Source organism: Conger conger, chromosome 1 (assembly GCF_963514075.1).
Source record: "Conger conger chromosome 1, fConCon1.1, whole genome shotgun sequence".
NCBI classification, from domain to species: Eukaryota; Metazoa; Chordata; class Actinopteri; order Anguilliformes; family Congridae; genus Conger; species Conger conger.
The window spans coordinates 45,367,868-45,389,659 of record NC_083760.1 but is presented as its reverse complement, the minus strand read 5'-3'; the positions used below and the strand labels follow the sequence as shown (position 1 = coordinate 45,389,659).

At 40.9% G+C, this 21,792-nt stretch overlaps 1 protein-coding gene across 1 annotated transcript in view; it reads right to left on the bottom strand.

Annotated features, from left to right (window-relative positions):
* ltk (leukocyte receptor tyrosine kinase) overlaps positions 1 to 21,792 on the bottom strand; it is a 55,290-nt gene that overhangs the window by 10,012 nt on the left and 23,486 nt on the right. Inside the window, exons 16-19 of the mRNA XM_061238965.1 lie at positions 18,117 to 18,269; positions 17,584 to 17,694; positions 3,688 to 3,874; positions 3,385 to 3,475 (exon numbers count right to left, since the gene is read on the bottom strand). Coding sequence (XP_061094949.1) covers positions 3,385 to 3,475; positions 3,688 to 3,874; positions 17,584 to 17,694; positions 18,117 to 18,269 — 542 coding nt within the window. The remainder of the gene's footprint in view (positions 1 to 3,384; positions 3,476 to 3,687; positions 3,875 to 17,583; positions 17,695 to 18,116; positions 18,270 to 21,792) is intronic.

The window sequence follows — 21,792 nt, the reverse complement described above, 5'->3', positions numbered from 1 at the left end:
ATTCGACTTCCCACATGGCATATTCTATGTATGTGTAGCAGCGGAAGATCGCATTCGACTTCCCACATGGCATATTGTTAGCATATGTATGTTCTGTGTTTGTGTGTAGCCAAAGCAGGCTAGGTATGATTATTCACTCTATCTCTATTCTTAATTTGTGTATTTTGTAATTGACTGTTGGTATTCTAAAGCTAATAACCTACCTGTCTGCGAATAAATTATTTTGTTTGTAACTTGCGTGATCTCCATGACTCTAATTCATCTTGTACCTTTTCAGCCTCAATTACAACTGAATACTCAGGGGGAAATATTGACCAAAGACCGACTGATTAGCGGCTTGGTACTTTCGTGGTGTTTCCAAGCTGGGAAAGACAGTCAAGTTCGGCCCATACAAAGGGTTGGTGGAGCATGGCTCTTGTAATTTGATGTGAAGGGAACCCATGGGCATTTCTACGCCGGTTCCTGTAAAGTTAACTCTAAGGAGCCCTGTAAATGCACGCCGACCTGGGCTCGCAACTATCATGGCAGTATTTTGCATGTAAGGCAGAGTGGTACTACTGTCTTTGTAACGTGGTTTATTCATTAGCTGATCTAGACTCTCCACATAGCGGTCATTATTATTTAACCCTACTAATATTCTTCCAGCAACACCAGAAGGACAAGCATGCAAACCCCTTCGGCCCTCGCTAAATTCTGTCATTGGGTTAGCGTGGGGTTTTACAAAAGTATTTCCATTCTTTTCACTCTTTTACTTTCACATTACTTTTTCAATTACTACATTTCAAAGTCAAATATGCTACTTTTCACTCCACTACTTTCTCCACTTAACAAGTGCAAATAATGCATTGTATAAAATATTTCAAAGAAATCCCAAAGAATAATGATGCAATTTTAAAGTTTAAAAGACAAACAAAATCTCTGAGGTAGAATAGCTATCCATTTACTTAGACTGTATTTCAGTGAATAAGAACCATAACACTAAACTTGCAAGCTTATGTACAGTATTTTCACATTTTTAAGGTTCACCGAAATGCATTCACAATTCCTTTCTACCACCAAAATCTACCCAGCGCTTGCTGCAATATGCCGATAAGCTTGAGTATAATTCAAATACAGAAAAAGCATAGGCCATTCGCTTCTTTTGAGGTAAACATTTTTCATCACGAAACACATTTCAGTACAGAAAATGGCATGGATGACTGGACGTCATGAGTAAGTGCATTTCTTCCATGTGTAGTGCAACTTCGTTTAAATATTCAGCAATATGCGCGTTTGTAAATTCCCACACTCTAACCATTGCATCTCAAAAAAATACATAGGTGATGTGTAGTGGCATAGCCAGGATTCTAAAAATGGGTGTCCTCGCACAATCAATATTAGCATACTGTATCTACGTTCAAGAAAAAAAGCATAAATAACTTAGCTAAACAAACTCCAAGAGCAAGTGTATTTCTTATGATCATATTGGTAAATACATGTGCTGTATTGCAAATTCTCTCTGTGTTTGTCTGAATATTCAGTAAGTTACCACTAAAATAATACCTCTGCGTTTTTAAATTCCTGAATCAAATTTTTTTATTTGTTTCTGTCTTCTAAATGGTCCACTGAGTATTGCTTTGTCTTCAAGGTAGGGAGAGATCAGGCCAGGTGTGAAAAGTCTACTGACCTGGCAGGACCATATACCACATAAATATTCATTGAAGAAAGGCCATTAGCCCTCCCATTGTCAACTGGTGCTTTTTTGTAATTTATTGTATATTTCTAATTGGATTTGCTACAATATTTTGTCATCTTTTGATACCCAAGACCTAGATGAACAAATTTCAGTGATTTTGTTACATGACTGCTGTCTGTCCTGGCCCCACGGTGGTGGAATGACTCTGACCTCTTTCAAACGCAGACTGAAGACTCATCACTTCATGCTGCACCTTTCCCTCACCACTATGATTAGCCTTGTATATGCCATAGACCATAATGGCACTTATATAGTTATATATAGATATTGTTGGGTTTTGTATTAGCAATTTTTTTGTGGTACTCATGGTATTCTAGCTGCCAACCATGGTATGCTAATTTGTAAGTTGATGTATTCTTCAAGGGTTCCGATTGTATCTGTATGGTCACGCCAGGACTCGGAACCATACTATCCTCTCGGGTCCTCTTCACACTTGTTCCTGTGTTCAATCTGCACTTCATTGTACGTCGCTCTGGATAAGAGCGTCTGCTAAAAGCCTTGTACATGTAATGTTACAATTGATTAGTATGTGTTTTTACAGCACTCATGTACATTTTCAAAGCTACTATTTACAATTTGTGTGATACTAGAGTAATTTACATGAAATACTTTAGAATCACTGTATATAAAGTTGATTAAAATGTCACAAATATCACAGCATGGCACAGTCATCAGTTTTCCTCATTTTTCCCTCAGACCCAGAAGGTTAACTGTCCACATTCTGCACTGACCCAACGGCAGACATATACCACTCATTTACTGTCTAGCTACATTGGTAGATGTTCTGCAAAAGTCAGTATGGTATATTTGCGAATGGTTTAATTATTTTGGTATTTTTTACATTTTCCCAATTATCTGTCTATGTCTCGCTTGCGCCTCTGTTTATGCCTGGTCTTTAGAGGCAGAGAAATTTCAGTGCAATATACAGTAGTTCAGTCAGAAGCAATACTTCTTGCGGTTTAATGTAGATGTAAACTATGGCATCTCTGCTTCTCTCACTCCCTGGCAAAAGCAAAGTGTGAGTATGGAGGAACTGCCCAAGAATCAAAGTGCACCCCCCCTGTGAAACTTAGTTCGCCACATAGGGATCAAGCAATGATCACAAACATACACCAGTGCTCTCTTTCTTCTTAATGATGTTCCAAACAATTTGTTGTGGTATGCCAATTGTTTGGCCTACTGCACAATCTGACAGTATTTCCCTGCCTCACAATTCCTTGACTATCATTGGCACAAGTCTGGCCCACATATTGACAAACACGAGAATACTGAAGCCTTTAATGAGAATGAGAAGGAGAAACAGCTGATAGGCCACCTTTCTAATTACTTTTGGTTCCCTAAAATGGGAGGACGATGTATAATAGGGGATGCAATTCCTACACGGATAAATATGGATGTAAATACCATCAAATTAAAGGTGAGTCAGCAATTTGACCTCCTATTTAATTTCAAATCCAATGTGCTTGAGTACCGAGCCAAAAGAACAGAAACTGTTCCATTGTCCAAATACTTACGGACTGCATTGAATATAGTGGTCCCTGCCATGCTTCTGACCCTTCATGCCATGCACGTCATGTATTGACCTTCACCCCAGTGAATGCAGTATGAACATGCTGACCTTTACCTGTGCGGATGCAATGTGAATGTACCTTGACGGCAACCTGCAGAGCTGAATTTTCTTCAGTAATGCCAAGGACTTGGCCTTCATACACCTCCCCAAATGCACCATGACCAAGGGCCCTGAAATCATTGCCAGAGTAGAAAACACTACTATGAACATACAATTATTAGACCATTACCATGCATTTATTGGTATTGCACATTAGTGTGAGGTACCTGAGTATTGTGACATTACTGTGAGGTACCTGAGTATTGTGACATTACTGTGAGGTACCTGAGTATTGTGACATTACTGTGAGGTATCTGAGTAGAGTGACATTACTGTGAGGTACCTGAGTAGAGTAATGTTCCTGCGGGGAATATCCTTCAACTCGCTCATTGAGGCCACCTTGCCAGCAAAGCAGTAGTTGGGGTTGTAATCAGTCATGATAGTGGAGGTCCGAATCTTGCTCAGCTTGTACTCTGGACTCTGCAGACGTACTCTTGCTGCATGCAGCTGGTTCTTCTTCCGGTAGTAGACTGTAGGGAGGCAGGGAGTGGGCAGAGAATACCCATTAGGTCTACTATCACCTAGATCACCAGCATAACATTGCAAAATAGGTTATACTCAACCCCGAAAGGAATGAAAAACATGATTAGCAGTCTCAAAGTGCAACATAAACCATGCAACCCTTGCATATAGTCTCCTCAGAAATGATCTAACCAAACAGCCTTTCCACCACCCTTTAACATTGTCCTAGATATAATTCAGATGAAACAGACAAAATGACATGCTGCTGTGAAAGAAATGCTGTCCGACCCAGTTAAAACACCCACCTCTGATGGACAGTGGGATTGCAAGGAAAGATGAGGTTACACCAAACTTTCAGTGGGGAGCAAAAATTTGGGCACCCCTGTAATGTCTGTTACAATGAATCTGTGAGGGAAAAGCAAGCCTGAACTGCAAATGTTAAACATGAGACCTCTCTGCAAATTTTACAGCAAGATTAAAAATAGTATTTCCATTTCTTACTGTTTATAAATTATAAAAAGGAAAATGGAAAAGTGGAAAAGTTGGGGAACCCTTTTGGATTATTCTTTTTCTTTGTTACTTTTTAAAAAGATGATTACTAAGGCCCAGATCCAGGTGATTTACTTGTTAGAGCTTCAGTGAGACAGGTGAGCATAATTCTAGGGCTGAACCTTTTATTCTGAGGTAACTCCATGACTTCCAAAGTATCCAACTGCAGTGGCTGTTCTGTCTGCTGTTAACAACCATGGGGTCCTCTAAACAGTTGTCCAAGGATGTCAGAATGAAGACGATTCATTTCCATCAAGAAGGAGAAGGCTACAGAAAACTCTCAATGTTTCAAACTACCTATTTCCACTGTCAGAAACATTATTAGAAAATGGAAGAAAAGTAGAACAGTTGAAGTCAAGACAAGGTCTGGAAGACCAATAAAATGTTCAGATAGAATGGCCAAACATCACTGCAAAAGAGCTGCAAGAAAAAGTAGCAGACACAGGTCTAGCTGTTCACAGGACAACAATACAACATACTTTAAACAACAAAGACCTACATGGCAGAGTTGCCAAAAAGAAGCCTAGTTTCCTACAACCTCTACACAAAATTAATGGTCTGAAGTATGCAAAAGAAAACATTGAGAGCCTTTTGGACCGATATGCTACGGACTGACAAAACCAAAATTGAGCTTTTTTGCCACCACCAAAGAAGTTATCTTTTGGAGAAAAAATGGTGACGCCTTTGTAGAGAAGAACACCTTGCCAACTATTAAGCATGGGGATGGATCCATTATGCTTTGGGGTTGTGTGGCAGCTGGGGGCCCAGGAAATATTGTGCGAGTGGAAGGCAGAATGGATTCCACAAAATATCAAGAAATTCTAGGGACTAATTTTCGAAGGTCAGTCCAGACATTGAAGTTGATGAGAGGTTGGGTATACCAGCAAGACAGTGATCTAAAGCATACCTCAAAAGCAACCATGAGGTACCTCCAGGAAATGGATGAAAGTTTTGGAATGGCCACCACAGTCCCCAGACTTGAATATTATTAAAAATCTGTGGAGAGATCTCAAATGTGCCGTACATGCAAGGAGGCTGAAGAATATATCTGAGCTGGAGATGTTCTGCCAGGAAGAATGGGGAAAAATTGAAAGACTCTTAGCTGGCTACAGGAAGTGTTTGCAAGCTGTTATAGTTACCTGAGGAGGAGTCATAAAGTACTAACGGACAAGGTTCTCAAACTTTTGTGCAGGGCCTTTTTTTTCCTTTTTTTAAACTGCAAAAGAATGTAATAAAAAGTACTCTTGCTTGAAGAATGTGTCATGTTTAACTTTATACCATTCAGAGGTCAAGTTCACTTCTGTTCACCAAGATAGAAATTGTAAAAGGCTTTTTGACATGGGGTTCCCACATTTTTGCATACAACTGAACACCATTTTAAGTGTAGTATGAAACACACTGTCAACATCTTAAACAGGCACTTCCTGAATATGTACAAGCACACACTCCACAAGCTCTGCTCTATGGGGACTCACCCTCTTTGGAGGCCGTCCCATCACTGATGCAGGTTGGTAGTCTGCTTTGGGAGGGCGCTGCATGAAGGTGAAAGGTCCCCTTTGTCGCGGGCCTCGTGCACAGGCTGGGGGGTGTGGGGGTTAACTGCCCCTGGCACAGACTACCAACCTGCATGGGGGAGAGCTCAGGTGAAGAGACACTGTTAACTGCCTGAGTACTCCTCCTCCTGCCTGACCTGTAAAATTCTGCCCTTGTAGACCCTCCTGAAGACAAAGCAGTTTTCTTATCCAGAGCTAACAGTGGGCTGACACAGTGGCCAATTTCACTGTTACGGCAACTCTCTCAACAGGAGCACCCTAACAGGCCTTCAGCTATGCATCCAACTGCAGGACCAGGGACTGGTGGTATGGTATGGTGGGTCCCAAGGCCTCTCATTTGAGGAGAGCCCAAGATACAGTTAAGGCAGGGGTCTACAATTCAGGTCCTGCTAACCAGGTGAGTTAACTGTGTAATCAACTGGTGTAATTGCTTAATGAAGTGTAGAAGAACAACGAAAACCAACAGAGCCTGTGGCTGTCCAGGACCATCCCTGAGTCAAGGAATTCAGCCTATGGGGCATTGGATTTACAGTCTGTGCTGTGAGACTTATCAAGAACTTCCAACTACTGTAGATACAGTGCATCCGGAAAGTATTCACAGCGCTTCACTTTCCCCACATTTTGTTATGTTACAGCCTTATTCCAAAATGGAATAAATTCATTTTTTCCCTCAAAATTCTACACACAACACCCCATAATGACAACATAAAATAAGTTTTTTTGAAATTTTAGCAAATTTATTAAAAATAAAAAACTAAGAAATCACATGTACATAAGTATTCACAGCCTTTGCTCAATACTTTGTTGATGCACCTTTGGCAGCAATTACAGCCTCAAGTCTTTTTGAATATGATGCCACAAGCTTGGCACACCTATCTTTGGGCAGTTTCGCCCATTCCTCTTTGCAGCACCTCTCAAGCTCCATCAGGTTGGATGGGGAGCATCGGTGCAAGTCTGGGCTCTGGCTGGGCCACTCAAGGACATTCACAGAGTTGTCCTGAAGCCACTCCTTTGATATCTTGGCTGTGTGCTTAGGGTCGTTATCCTGCTGAAAGATGAACCGTTGCTCCAGTCTGAGGTCAAGAGCGCTCTGGAGCAGGTTTTCATCCAGGATGTCTCTGTACATTGCTGCATTCATCTTTCCCTCAATCCTGACTAGTCTCCCCACAGACATCCCCACAGCATGATGCTGCCACCACCATGCTTCACTGTAGGGATGGTATTGGCCAGGTGATGAGCGGTGCCTGGTTTCCTCCAAACATGACGCCTGGCATTCACGCCAAAGAGTTCAATCTTTGTCTCATCAGACCAGAGAATTTTGTTTCTCATGGTCTGAGAGTCCTTCATGTGCCTTTTGGCAAACTCCAGGCGGGCTGCCATGTGCCTTTTACTAAGGAGTGGCTTCCGTCTGGCCACTCTACCATACAGGCCTGATTGGTGGATTGCTGCAGAGATGGTTGTCCTTCTGGAAGGTTCTCCTCTCTCCACAGAGGAACGCTGGAGCTCTGACAGAGTGACCATCGGGTTCTTGGTCACCTCCCTGACTAAGGCCCTTCTCCCCCGATTGCTCTAGGAAGCTCTAGGAAGAGTCCTGGTGGTTCCGAACTTCTTCCATTTACGGATGATGGAGGCCACTGTGCTCATTGGGACCTTCAAAGCAGCAGAAATTTTTCTGTACCCTTCCTCAGATTTGTGCCTTGAGACAATCCTGTCTCGGAGGTCTACAGACAATTCCTTTGACTGCATGCTTGGTTTGTGCTCCGACATGCACTGTCAACTGTGGGAACTTATATAGACAGGTGTGTGCCTTTCCAAATCATGTCCAATCAACTGAATTTACCACAGGTGCACTTTAATACAAAGTGTATTAAAATGCCCCAAACATAAAGCTGTAGAAACATCTCAAGGTCGATCAGTGGAAACAGGATGCACCTGAGCTCAATTTTGAGCTTCATGGAAAAAGCTGTGAATACTTATGTACATGTGATTTCTTAGTTTTTTATTTTTAATACATTTGCAAAAATCTCCCAAAAAACTTTTTCACATTGTCATTATTGGGTATTGTGTGTAGAATTTGGAGGAAAAAAATGAATTTAATCAATTTTGGAATAAGGCTGTAACATAACAAAATGTGGAAAAGGTGAAGCACAGTGAATACTTTCCGGATGCACTGTACCTAGGCCCTAGATCTTGCCAGAAGCAGACAAAGGGACAGACCTGAAATGGTATGGACTAAGCTGAATGGGTATAGACACGATTGCCAATTTTCTGCCAACTCCTCAAACTAAAGATATGAAGGAGGGTACTACTCTGGACCTAGTCTGGAATTTGTATTGGTAGATTTTCATGGTCACACTGATGTGATGCCGGTTGCAGGTGTCTGGTAGAACCTTTAGAACTCAGAGGGCCTAATTTATTGGAACCAACATAAGATCGATACCAAACTAAGAAATTCTGCCAGATTTATCTAACTCAGCTCAGCTTTTTTTTGTATCCACGTGTGCATGTCGATAAATACCAATCAATGGAAAACAAAAGCATGTCCACGGATCTTATGATTAAATTGATGCCACTAAGATAACTTATAAGGACCACAGAATTTAATTTCAGCCAATTTAAAAAGATTGCCAAGAAAAGATGAAAAAACTTTGCTTTAAAATGCTAAAACCCGGTGTTTTGATGTCACATGAACACAGGAGACGAGTAAAATCAGTCTTTGAAAGAACCTCCTGTCTTCAGGTTATCTGAATATATTTGACCAGTAATATTGGTAACTTTAATTAAATTTCCACATTTTTGGTTAGATAGTTCTGATAATAAAATCACAGCTTAAAAATGGTGAGGTGGAGAGATAAAACACCTCTTAACTCTCACATAATAAGTTTAGCTAGCTATGTTACTGCACAAAGAGAACTATCAGGCACTAACTTCAACAATAACTAATATCAACAATATAATCAGCTAACTTAGCATTGGTGTTTAACAAAGGCTAACTAACTCGAATAAAAGAAACCTTTGGGAACCCCTGGTCAAAGAGCCTTTTACAATTAATATCTTGGGGAACAGAAGCAAACCTAACCTTTGAATGGTACAATGTTAAACATGACACATTTCTTTTTAAAGCAAGATTACTTTTTATGTTTATGTTTTGCAGTTTCAAAATAATAAAAAAGGAAAAGGAAAGAGGCCCTGTACAAAAGTTTGAGAACCCTGTCAGTTAGTACTTTGAAACTCCTCCTCGGGCAACTATAACAACTTGTAAACGTTTCCTGTAGCCAGTTAAGAGTCTTTCAATTCTTGCTTTTGTATTTTTTTTAAATTTACTTCATGGTTGATTTTGAGGTATGCTATGCATTGTCTTGCTGGAATACCCAACCTCTGATTAACCTCAATGTCTAGACTGACCTTTGAATATTAGCCTCTAAAATTTCTTAATATTTGGAGGAATCCATTCTTCCTTCCACTTGCACAATATCTGCACAAAGGCATGGAGTAACTTCAGAATAAAAAGTTCAGCCCTGGAATGATATTCACCTGACTCATTGAAGCCCTAACAAGTAAATCACCTGGGTTTGGGTCTTAGTAATCATCTTTTTAAAAAGTAACAAAGAATAATCCAAAAGGGTTCCCAAACAGGAACAGGGCCCTTTTCCTTTTTTATAATTTATAAACAGTAAAACATGAAAATAAAGAAAGAAAGCAACGCTGCCAAATTTGTAGAAAGGTCTCATGATTAACATTTAAAGCAGGGTTGGCCAAATTGTTGCACTCCACTGTACGAGCTAAGTAGCTAATATTTTATCCAGAATCCTTTTAATATATACTACAGCAAATGTTAATGTTACCTAACCTAGAACTTAACAATGGAGGCAACCTATCCAGAACAGCTAATTAAGACCAGACAAGAAAAAAGCCTCTTAACATTTAACGTCACATAAATGCTTAGTTTAGTTTAGAAGGATGACCAAATAAATATGGTTATAGTCCGCTAACTTTGCTAAATGGCAGTATGACTATGTCTGAAGTCACACTGGAGGAGACATTATCTTCATTACTTTGAGCCCCGATCAAATTACAGCACGGTGAGTTCATATTTCACAAGATATATGATGGGTATTTTCACCAGTTAATCATTAAAATGATTTTGAAACCATGCATTTAGATAAAGAGTACTAAGACCAAATGAATGCACAGGATTTGCCAGCAAAAACAAAACATATCCCCTAAAACTAAATCCTAATCAACCAAATCTTAAACTTGGCAAGTGGCGATATGTGAAGCAAGCTCTATGCTTGTACTTTTAGAAAAATTTTCATGGAATGTAATGGAGATTTCTTTGTGAAAAACTCCAAAAAGAGATATACAATAATATCTACCAATATTAGCTTACACATCACATTTGTCATGAGACAAGCCCCCATCTAGCTCTGTAAATATGAACTTTTTGGCAAGAAAAGTACACATTTGAAATTTGTTTTCAGTAACTGTAACTCAAATGTAATTTATGTACCATGTGCCTCATTTACTGTACTAGTGGGTGACAAATGCAATTGTCTATCAGTGAAGTTCAGATATTATAAGAACACTAACTTTTCCATTTCTTAGGGCTTGAATAGACCATCACACACACACCCCACCTCACTTCCCCAAAAGACTGTTGGAATAATGACTGACAGGACTGCTTCCTGTCAAGAGGATGTGGTTGTGTTACAGAAAGGCTTTATTCAGTACAGAATACAGCAATACAATATATGGTTGTAACATTACTTACATTTAGTGTCATTTGTTTCCTATTACACAGGTCAACCTCAACAGCTGTTTACCAATTAATGCCACCATGGACCTTTTTACCACTATTAAATCACCAGACAAGTTATATGTTTAGTGTAATTGCTTCCAGCCAGAAATGTGTTTGGTTCAATTAGAACACAGTATCATGGAGCAACACAATATCCGGGAGTAATACAAATACACATTATTTGACATCAATAGAAAAGCAGAGACCACACTTCAGCCTTAGAGTGGATAGCCTGATTTTCCAAATTCAGAGATCCATAATGTTTGGAAAAAGACATATTATTTTCTTGATTTGGCTTTGTACTTCACACTTTTAGATTTGTAATCAAACAATTCACATGTAGTTAATGTGCAGATTCTTAGCTTTTATTAAGGGTATTTTTATACATATTTCAGGGCACCTTAAAGTTTGGGACAAATGGCTTCACAGGTGTTCCTGATTAGTCAGATGTGCTTAATCACATGAAGTGTCAATGATATCACGTTTTCGCACCTTAAATTGGTTTGCTTAAATAGAGCGGCATCATTAGGTTACATTTTGTAATGTGATCAGAAGTGCTACAAAGGGAGATAGAATTCAGAAAGCTTTGGGATTTTTGCTCTGAGTTTATTGCAATTATTCTCATTACAGCCTTTTTTGTTCAACAATCTCACATTGTAGTTATCTCTTTGTCATAGATTATACCTGTATATTAAATGTTACACAAGTAGGCTACACACTAGGGGTGAGCGAGTATGGCATTATCTGTATCTGTTCAACCAACTATATATATACTCGTATGGAAACCAGAAATGGGGGGAGCATATCTGGTAGTTTTTCGAAAAGTCCCAAAGTTTTGTATGCTTCTAAACCGTTTTACAAATCATGCAGCATGCCTTACAAGTGCATTCTTAAGCCAAGACTTTCACTTTTGGAAAGAGTTGTTTCCCATTCCTATAGGCCAGGGGTCCACAACTCCGGTCCTGGAGGTTTTTGTTCCAACCAATTACCTAAATTTATTTTTCTGTCAGCTCCATACATTTTGTTGGTTCACTCCTGTACTTCAGCAAAGTAAAATCTTTTGGATGCACTAGCAGCTGGATATGCATCTACAAATGTCCGTTCAAGATATTATTTAGTTATTTAAATAATTAAGAGCAGAAGCTGGCACAAAATACTGAAGCGGATCGGCCCTTGGTGTGCACCTCTGCTATAGGCCCTTCGGGGTTTTGCCATTCGACAAAATCAGGTGAATTTTGGAAAGTTGGATGTTTTTCCTACATGGATCACCCAACATAAATACTCTCAAATTAAAGGTGACAGTCTGCACTTAAACCTCATATTCATGGTTTCATTTCAAATCCTATGTACTGGAGAACCTATGTACACATGGTGAATCCAAAGTGTATTAAAATGCCCCAAACATTATGGTATAGAAGGTAGACACATATTTCTATATTGTCATGGAGATTATTTCTGAAGGGGCAGTTTGTAACTTGTTACACAAAACTTGCCACAACAATTACATTACCACAAATAAACAGCAAGAATGCCTTCCAGCTTGTAGGCTATACCTGGCTAGCAGAAAAGTTGGTGGCGATTAGAGGCGACAGAATAACACCAAGGCAGATTTTTATAATACTATCTGCACTAGACTCATAGTTGGAAGCTTTGTACATTCCCTCTCTCTCCGACTTTTACGTGACAAAAACTTCAGAAACAATATAGCAGCAGTCATTCAAATATTGGCCAGTCGAGATAGGTTGCACAATTGCAAGAATAAAATAAACATTATTATACTTATTCCTTTATTGGCAAAGCTTTACCATCAAATTATTATAATTATTACACAAAGTTCATCGGAATACTTCTCTCAATTCCCTAGCAACTCCTATAAGCAGTTCTGTGCAGAGTAACTAGCACTAGGGGTGAGCGAGTAAGGCATTATCTGTATCTGTATCTGTTCAACCAACTAAATTATCTGTATCCATATCCATACCCGGAAATGGGCATGGCGTAACTCGGTAGTGGGCGGAACTTCGCCAGGTGTTGTTTAAACAGTCCCAACATTGTAAAGCCAAGCCACCTTTATATAGACTCATCTGTCACTTCTGTCGTCCATTTGGGGATGCCCGAATTGGCAGCAACGCTAAGCCTGGAGTAGTGCACAGCTCAAAATAAAGCCAAGTTGAGCATCATCAGGGTAACTTTGACTTTGTTGGAAGCTGACCTTTCCTAGCGTGTCCAGTCACATCACAGCTTTGTATGAAGCAGGCATACACTACGTAGCAACACAGAACTGTTACACATAGGCTACATGACTAACTCAGAGAGCCAGGTTAGTTTCTTGATGTTTTGGGATAAACTTATTATTATTATCATTACTTAATATTATTGTTTTCACAAAGCGAGTACCAAATTTAGCCTTTTACAACCTACTACTATCACGTATTGTTGCGGCTTGTTACAGTTTAACAAACTAATGGCTTCCTGGATGGATGACGACTAGTTTCAGCGCTGAACATAAGAGTTTGACACTGATCATGTGAAAGCAGCTTAACACCCTATCCAGACTGGCGTCAGCCCACATCACGTCAAAAAAAAACCTTTATTACAATCGATCTTGAAACCAGCACCAGCCATGTGCAATGCATCCCTCGACCTTCTATTTGAGATACGACACCCCAGACATCCTTGCACAAGTCAGATCCCTTGCCAGCTCTCCATTGGTTTCAGAAAGTACATGTCTTGCCAAACCACCATTAGTAGTAGGCCTAGATGAGCAGCTCACAATCAATGCTGGTAACCAACTAGTTAATAAGCTAGCCTTCCTTGTTTGTAAAGTCCCCGTGTGGCCACCTCTGCTCTACCATACTGCGCTATGGTTCTGTGCTGCCAGACCGCCCCCTATCCAGTGAGGGAGGTATCTATTGTCACCACTTCCTGTCTTGAGGGGATTAGGCCCAGGGGAACTCCTGAGGTCAGAAATGATTCCCCTCGCCATGGATATAAGGTGAAGAGACAGTGCTGAGTAACCGAGACCTGTGTGTGCCTGTGCTGCTTGGGGTCCAGGTTGAGGCTGTTGACCCAAACTTGGAAGGGGTGCAACACCACTCTAGGGGTCTGGGATGAGGCTGAATCATGGGGCTAGCATGCCCATTAGTCTTAGGTATGTGTTGAATGTCAACTCCTTGTCTCCTCGGAAACAGGAGAGACATTGTAGGATGCTTTTTACCAACTGAGAAGAAGGAGTAGCCTCCATTTTGCAGGAATATAGGTGTATGCCAATAAATGTTTCTTCCTGACTAGGCAGGAGTGAGCTCTTGTAGTTGAGTGTGAGGCCCAGTTTTGTCACATGGGACAGTAAGTGTCATCTATTACGTGGTCCCACGTGAGGGCACATACTAGCCAATTGTCCCCCTTCCTCACTCTGTACCCATGTAGTCCTGTAAACTGTGTAGTTTAACACCAGTTTAATGCCCTACCCTGTGATTGAAGACTCATTTTACCCATATTCCTTTTTGTAGTATGTAGTTCTTTGTCTTTATTGTAGAAAGAATAGGATAGTCAAGACATTATTCTCAAAAACCTTAGTTTACTGTTATTTCAACCACTCACATGTGGTTAATAATTTACATTTACATTTTTGTCATTTGGCAGACGCTTTTAATCCAAAGCGACTTACAAGTGCATAGGTTCTTCCATAAGTTAAAGCATCATATCCATAACTAGTAAAATACACATGAAGTGTTGTTCTAAACATATAGTCATCCATCCATCCATTATCTTAACCCGCTTATCCTGAACAGGGTCGCAGGGGGGCTGGAGCCTATCCCAGCATACATTGGGCGAAAGGCAGGAATAAACCCTGGGCAGGTCACCAGTCCATCGCAGGGCACACACACCATTCACTCACACACTCATACCCACAAGCAATTTAGACTCTCCAATCAGCCTAACCTGCATGTCTTTGGACTGTGGGAGGAAACTGGAGTACCCGGAGGAAACCCACGCAGACACGGGGAGAACATACAAACTCCACACAGAGAGGCCCCGGCCGACGGGGATTCGAACCCAGGACCTCCTTGCTGTGAGGCGACAGTGCTACCCACTGCACCATCCATGCCGCCCCCCATATAGTCATCATAAGTGCAATTATTATTATTATTATTATTATTATTATTATTATTATTATTATTATTATTATTAAATTTTATTTTTATTTATTTTTATTTTTTTGGGGGGGGTTAGACAAGAGGGATAGGGATATCAGAAAGGGGGGCAGGGGAAATCAGGAGGGAGGACTAAGGTACAGTCATTTCTTTCTCTTGTGTCAACAGAAATGTGATATCACATTTCTCCTTTAAAACCATAGTTCATAAAAAATATAATTTCAGATTGTATGCATTTGATTGTCCCTGACAGTATGCACACTGAAGATTATTTTAGATAGAGGTTCCCAAAACCTTCTGGATTTACAATTTCTGGCATAGGGGCATCAATGGTTTTGTGGTTATTTGCATTACTGTCACCTTCCTGCCAGCTTTGACCAGTCTGGCCATTCTCCTCTGACCTCTCTCATTAACAAGGCATTTCTGTCTGCAGAACTGCTGCTCACTGGATTTTCTTTCGTTTTTGCAAACTCTAGAGACTAGTGTGTGAGAAAATCCCAGGAGGTCAGGAGGACACCCAACTCTTAATTTCCTTGCCTCCCAATACGCAAGTCACCACACAGATCTCTGCCTGCCTGGCTGATATCTCTGTGTGGATGACTTCCCAACACCTGAAGGCTTAACCTTGGCAATCCCTGCCAAGTCCACTCCGACAAGTGACCTCTCACTGATCGTTGAGGACTTTGTAGTATCCTCCGCTCATCCTCCGCCCATACGGTTCACGCCTGCTTTCCGTTCTGGTTCCTCAGTGGTGGAATGACTTGCCTACCACTGTCAGGACAGCAGAATCCCTCCCCATATTTCTACGTAGACTAAAAACACACCTTTTCAGACTATACCTTAGTTCTCGCTCCTGATTTCCTCCCCCCCTAACCCTTAATAAAAAATAAAAAATTCCACTTATGATGACTATTGTCTTTTTGTTTAGAACTCTTCATGCATGTCTTTATTTATAGATTTGATGCTTTTAACTTGGAAGAACCTATGCACTTGTAAGTCGTTTGGATTAAAAGCATCTGCCAAATGACAGAAGTGTAAATGTAAATGTAGCAGCAGTTTCAGAGATACTCAAACCACCCTGTCTGCCACCAACAATCATTCCACGGTCAAAGTCATTTAGATCACAATTTTCCGCATTCTCATGGTTGATGTGAATATTAACTGAAGCTCCTGACCTGTATCTACATGATTCGATGCATTGCATTGCTGCCACACAATTGGCTGATTAGATAAGTGGGTGTGATAAAGTAAAAATGTTCCTAATAATGGGCTCTGTGTGTGTATATTGGCTGCAAAAAAACCCCAAATTGCCTCTCTATCTAAAAAAAGAAAGAAAACAGGCAAGGAGGGCAGCCTTTTAAAGGGGGGGGGGGGGTGAACTCAATAATGCACAGAATGATCGCAGCACCACGTTTGTTGTGGAAATCAGCAGAAGAAAACGGTTGTCGATGGCCCTTGTTCATTTATGTATTTCATCTTAGTACATGCAACACTCTGAATGTACCTTTAGGTGAAACTGATAAAGTGGCAGTGCCAGATGTCGTTATGAGAAAGTCATTACCAAATCAATTTATTTGTGGTAATGTAAATTCGGTAATTGTAAAAGAATGCATTTATAATCTATTTCTACATCTACATCTCTATTTCATAGTTAAATGATAAATGGTTAAATTATATGTTGCAACATTTCAAAAAGCAGTTGAACTTCCTTGATATTCTTTTTTGTTTTAGCACACTGTTCACTTTATCTGTTTATTTGTACACAAATATACATACACACACACACACACACACGCACACACACACACACACACACACACATACATACATCAACTTAAAGGATTAAACTTGAGATCATAAAAAAATATTGAGAATGCCTTCTTTTCCATTTAAGCTCAATGGATAGTAACCTTTTACTGACCTTTTCAACGGGGATCAATATAAATTGTGTCACAAAAAGTAGCACAAAATGCACATTTTGCTGTCTGACAGAAAAACAAATTATTCTGTGTTAGTGAGTAGCTAATGGATGACTTAATCCTTGAGCCACACTAACTTTAAAAATTTTTTTTAAAACAATTCATGCCAACTCTCATTCTAAACACCCCAAAATAAAAAATCTCTGTAAATTCACTTTCTCAGTTACATTGCATCAGTGGTCAAGGCAAACTTGAAATTAAACAATTCTTCTTTACAGTATGGGAAAGTGAGATGTATGCCTTCAACTGAAAATGTCAGGGACTCCAAGTTAAATGGACTATAGAGTTTGAAGTGAATTGGTAGAGTAGTGATTGGAACAAGAAATCGCGCTTACTGAATTCTCATGGCCGCTAAAATGACCCTGATCTGTACAGGCCTGCAAGCCCCACAGCCTGTCTGTGGGATACTTCAGATCTCAGAGCTGATCTATGCAAGCCATGAAATTAGCCCATTTCCTTCCCACTGCATGTGTGCTTAGATACTGGCTGTTCCCTGGAAGGTGATATCACATTACATTCGTCATGCATTGTGTGACCTGCAGCCTCTGTGTCAGGTGCCAAAGACAGGGTTGAAATGAGTAGATGCAGCCGGTGCTCAGAGAGATGGAGCAGGGTGGGGCGGAGGACTTCAGAGCCGGTGGAAGGTGGAGGGGACACAGTTCACACAGAACTGGAAGAATCTCTTACTGAGCATGAGGCTGACGCAGGTCAGGACCACGCCCATCACCAATGTCGTCGCCACCACAGCCAGGATGAGTGGCAGGGAGAGCTGGCCATCAGGGGCGGGGCCTCTGGGATCTGGGGGAGATGATGCAGGTAAGTGTTTATACTTGACTTAAACTTACAGGTAAGATGATGTCAAGGGAAAACTGCTCAAACAGTTTGCTTGGGCTGGGATATACATTTATATTCAGTAAAAAATATCATGATAGCTGCTTTCATTGTGAAATGATTTTAAAAGTAAATATTGTAAAACAAAATGAAATGCAACAATACGAGAACAAGTTACAATAAACATTCCAGCCAGTTTTTAGGGTGGCACTGGCATTTGGTACAGTATTCAAAATGTACAGTATGAAATGCTCTGAATCAAGATCACAACAAGCTAAATGTGAGAATACAACCTTGAGCTATTGTGATCATGCAATATATTATACAATAAACAATATATTTTACATTTTCATGAATGAAACACAGGTGTGTGTGACCGTTTCATTCACCTGTGCAGGTGACATTGTCCCCTGCTAGCTCCTTTCCATCGTGGCAGAGGCAGAGGATCAGCTTGGTGTCCTCATCTCGTTTGCAGCTCTGAGACTGACAGTGAGTACAGTTTAGCTGGACCTTGATCTCAGCCTCTCCATGACTCTCCATGGCTGGAAAAGGAGAGAAAGATATTTTATTTTAGGATTTGCATTTGCCTCCCGCAATTCAAAGCATATCTAATGTAAGCCAGTCATAAGTAACATTTGGTGTCATGCGCTGGTCAGCTTGCTGACTTCCCCCTCCCGGAGCATACAGTGTTAGCCCCCACCTTTTGGCACACATGCCTGTGGGGGAGAGCTAGAGAAGGATTCTTAGATGCGCCTTCTTGGGCCCTGGGGGCCCCCCTTTTCTCACATTCCTTACAGGTTAGAGCACAGGAATACTGGAGATGGCATAAAGATGTTTCATGATAATCCCAGGTCAGAATATAGTAATGTTTGGTGTTATTCTGATTGGTTCAGTGCAACTGGTGTAATGGTCTAGTTTTTGTAACAGTCTACCTTTGATATCATAACCATTCAGGAGCCAAGGGGAAACTGGGCAAAAGCTGTCTCTGTAGAAGCCATTTGTTTTAGCTCCCTGACCAGTTTGGGAGTTCGGCTGTAAATTACAGATGGGTGACTCACTTTTAGGGTCAAGAACTAAGGCCTGGATTTCGGAGATAAGGAGAAGAAACCAAGCAATCTGGGGTTGTGTCTCCTTTGCTTTCATTCACCCAAATCAGGTTTATCCAAAAGGTATATTACCATGAGAGGCACAAATACATATTTACAACATAATGCAGTTATCATGAAAACTCCCAACTACAGCATTCATAGATTCATAGAGGGCTGCCATTTCTGAGGGGCCTCAGTAGACTACCTTTTGAAGGGAAAGATGTATGAGTGGTCCAAGGGCAGTTTGGTCATGGGAAAAAGAATCCTCCAGAACATTGGTGACCTCCCTGTGACCCCATACCTGGTCACTTCCAAGGGGGAAGACTCCGGGCAATGCCACGGTGCCCTCATTTGGGCACTGCTGCCATTACACCGGTGACTGTTCTCCTAGATTAAATATTCAAAACTGCTATTAAGATAATAAATAGACCTGGTAAAACCTTGAAAACATTGCCCATGTGATCCTTGTATTATTGCATTAAGTCTTATGTAATGGTATATGTAATGGTAACAGGAATTGCATGTAAAATGGATAATCAGGAGGGAATTTTCATGATAACTGCAACATAATAAAACATAAGGGTAATCTGTTTGGTATGGATGTGATCTGGTAAAATCAAGGAATCGGATGAGATACATTTCATACCAAATGAAGTTTGATAAACCATAGTTTCAGTAACTCAAGGGAAAACCTACACGTCCTCTCTTGGTAATCATCTCATTTTCCCTACTTAACAACCCCCAAGGGTGGGGGTCTAAATTCCAGATTTGACCACCCCTCCAGGTTGATTTATGGCACTGCTGCCTGGTTCCAAATGTTTGGCATAAAAGCAAGGGAGACATCAATCTGGGAAGATCGTATTCGACTTCCCACACAGCATATTGTACGTGTATGTAAGTATCAGGAAGATCGTATTCGACTTCCCACACAACATGTCTTATGTATGTATGTATGTATGTATGTGTAGCAGCGGAAGATCGTATTCGACTTTCCACACGGCATATTCTTTTTTTTTTTTTTTTTATCCGATTTTTTCCCCTTTTGGTAGCCAATTGGACCCCGTCTGATTCAATTAGAGCTAGTATTAGATACACCGCCCACACCCCGTCCCTCGGCGGCCAACGGGAGAGCGACACGCCTTCTTCAAGCCGTCTCGCCTCCCAAGCTGTAGCCGCTTTGTGCGGCGATCTACTAACCCTGCCAAGTCCCTCCCTCTGGAGCAGCGAGCCAATTATTGCTGCTCCACGTGAGCCGGCCAAACTTGGCTTTTGGCAGGACCGAGAATCGAACCCCGGTCCCCGGTGTGCAGCAAACTGCAACCGCAAGTCTGCTGCGTCTTAGCCTGTTGCGCCACAGCGGCTCTTCCACACGGCATATTCTATACTCTGTGTTTGTGTGTAGTCCAAGCAGGCTAGGTATGATTATTTACTCTATCTCTATTCTTAATTTGTGTATTTTGTAATTGATTGTGATATTCTAAAGCTAATAACCTACCTGTCTGCGAATAAACTATTTTGTTTGTAACTTGCGTGAGCTCTATGACTCTAATTCATCTTGTACCTTTTTCAGCCTAATATAACTGAATACTCAGGGGGAAATTGTGGCTAGAGACCGACCGATCGGCGGCTTGGTACACCTGTGGTAGTACTAAGCTGTGAGGCCAGCAATTTCTGTCCATTAAAGGATCGGTGACGCACGGCTCTTGTGATTTGGTGCGAAGGGAACCCATGGGCTTTACGGCGCTGGTTCCTGCCAAATTAACTCTAAGGAGCCCAGATAATGCTACACCGACCTGGGCTCGCAACTATCATGGCAGGTTTGCCATGTATGTATTGTGTTGACTGGACCCTCAGCCTCTGAGTTCTCCACCGAACTGAGATTTCAGCAGTAATGCTAATCCCGGGAGCATCTATTGAGTAATGGTGGCGCAGGTACAAGTCGAATGTAATCACTCCCGAGGTCCGCGTAAGTTGCAAACCCAAATTTTTTAATTATATTTTAAATGGAGTCAGATAAACGAGGAAAACTATAGTAACCACTAAGCGTACAATACGGCCCCGTTTGAGAACGGAGAATATTAAGAATTGTACTGATCCGTTTCTGGCCAGCTGTAAGCGGGATATGGGGCAGGTCAATCCATATCCGACCCATGGCAACGGACCCAGTATATTCTTAAACATAATTGTGCTCTGTTCTTGTACAGAGGATAATAATTAACCCTACTAATGTTCTCCCAGCAACGCCAGAAGGACAAGCACGCAAAACCCCCTTCGGCCCCCGCTAAATTCCGTCATTAGGTTAGCGTGGGGTTTTACACTAATCATGTTGTTTTTATACTGCCAATAAAAACACAAACTTGTAAAATTGTCTCTAGGCTTATAATTGCACTGTAGGTTATCAAAGGCTGTTGTGTACTACTCCTTTTAACTGTTTGGCTTCTCATTAAATGCAATAAAGGACTGAATTGACTCCTGGTATTTCCATTTAAGTGACCTATAAGGATGCATAAATGTGTTAGAAGACATAAAATGCAATGGTTTTGTTGGGTATGAGCATTAATCAACCTAGCGATAATTAGCTCCTGCTGTCTTGTTGATAAAGGGCACACCAGCCACCTTGTCCTTATTGTTATAACCATGTTCTCTGTGTACATGTGCTCAGCAAGCAACCCCCTTATTGGGCTGCAATAGTTGTAGTGTCAGTAGTTGTTCCCCTACTGTTCTGCAAATGAGAACTACAGTCGTCTGTTAGGTGTAGAACCATTTCCCACCAACTTTGCATTCTTTCAAAAGCTGACACTCCACTGGACTGTGCTGTTACTAGTCTGCAATTTGCAACTACTGGGAGCTACTGTAGCTTTGCTACTGAGAGTTGTACTTTTCAAATGACCATTCTAAATTCAAATGACCGTGATATTCATTGCTTTGAATATGCAAGGGTTATAGTGACAGGTGCATTACCACTGTTCAGCACTTC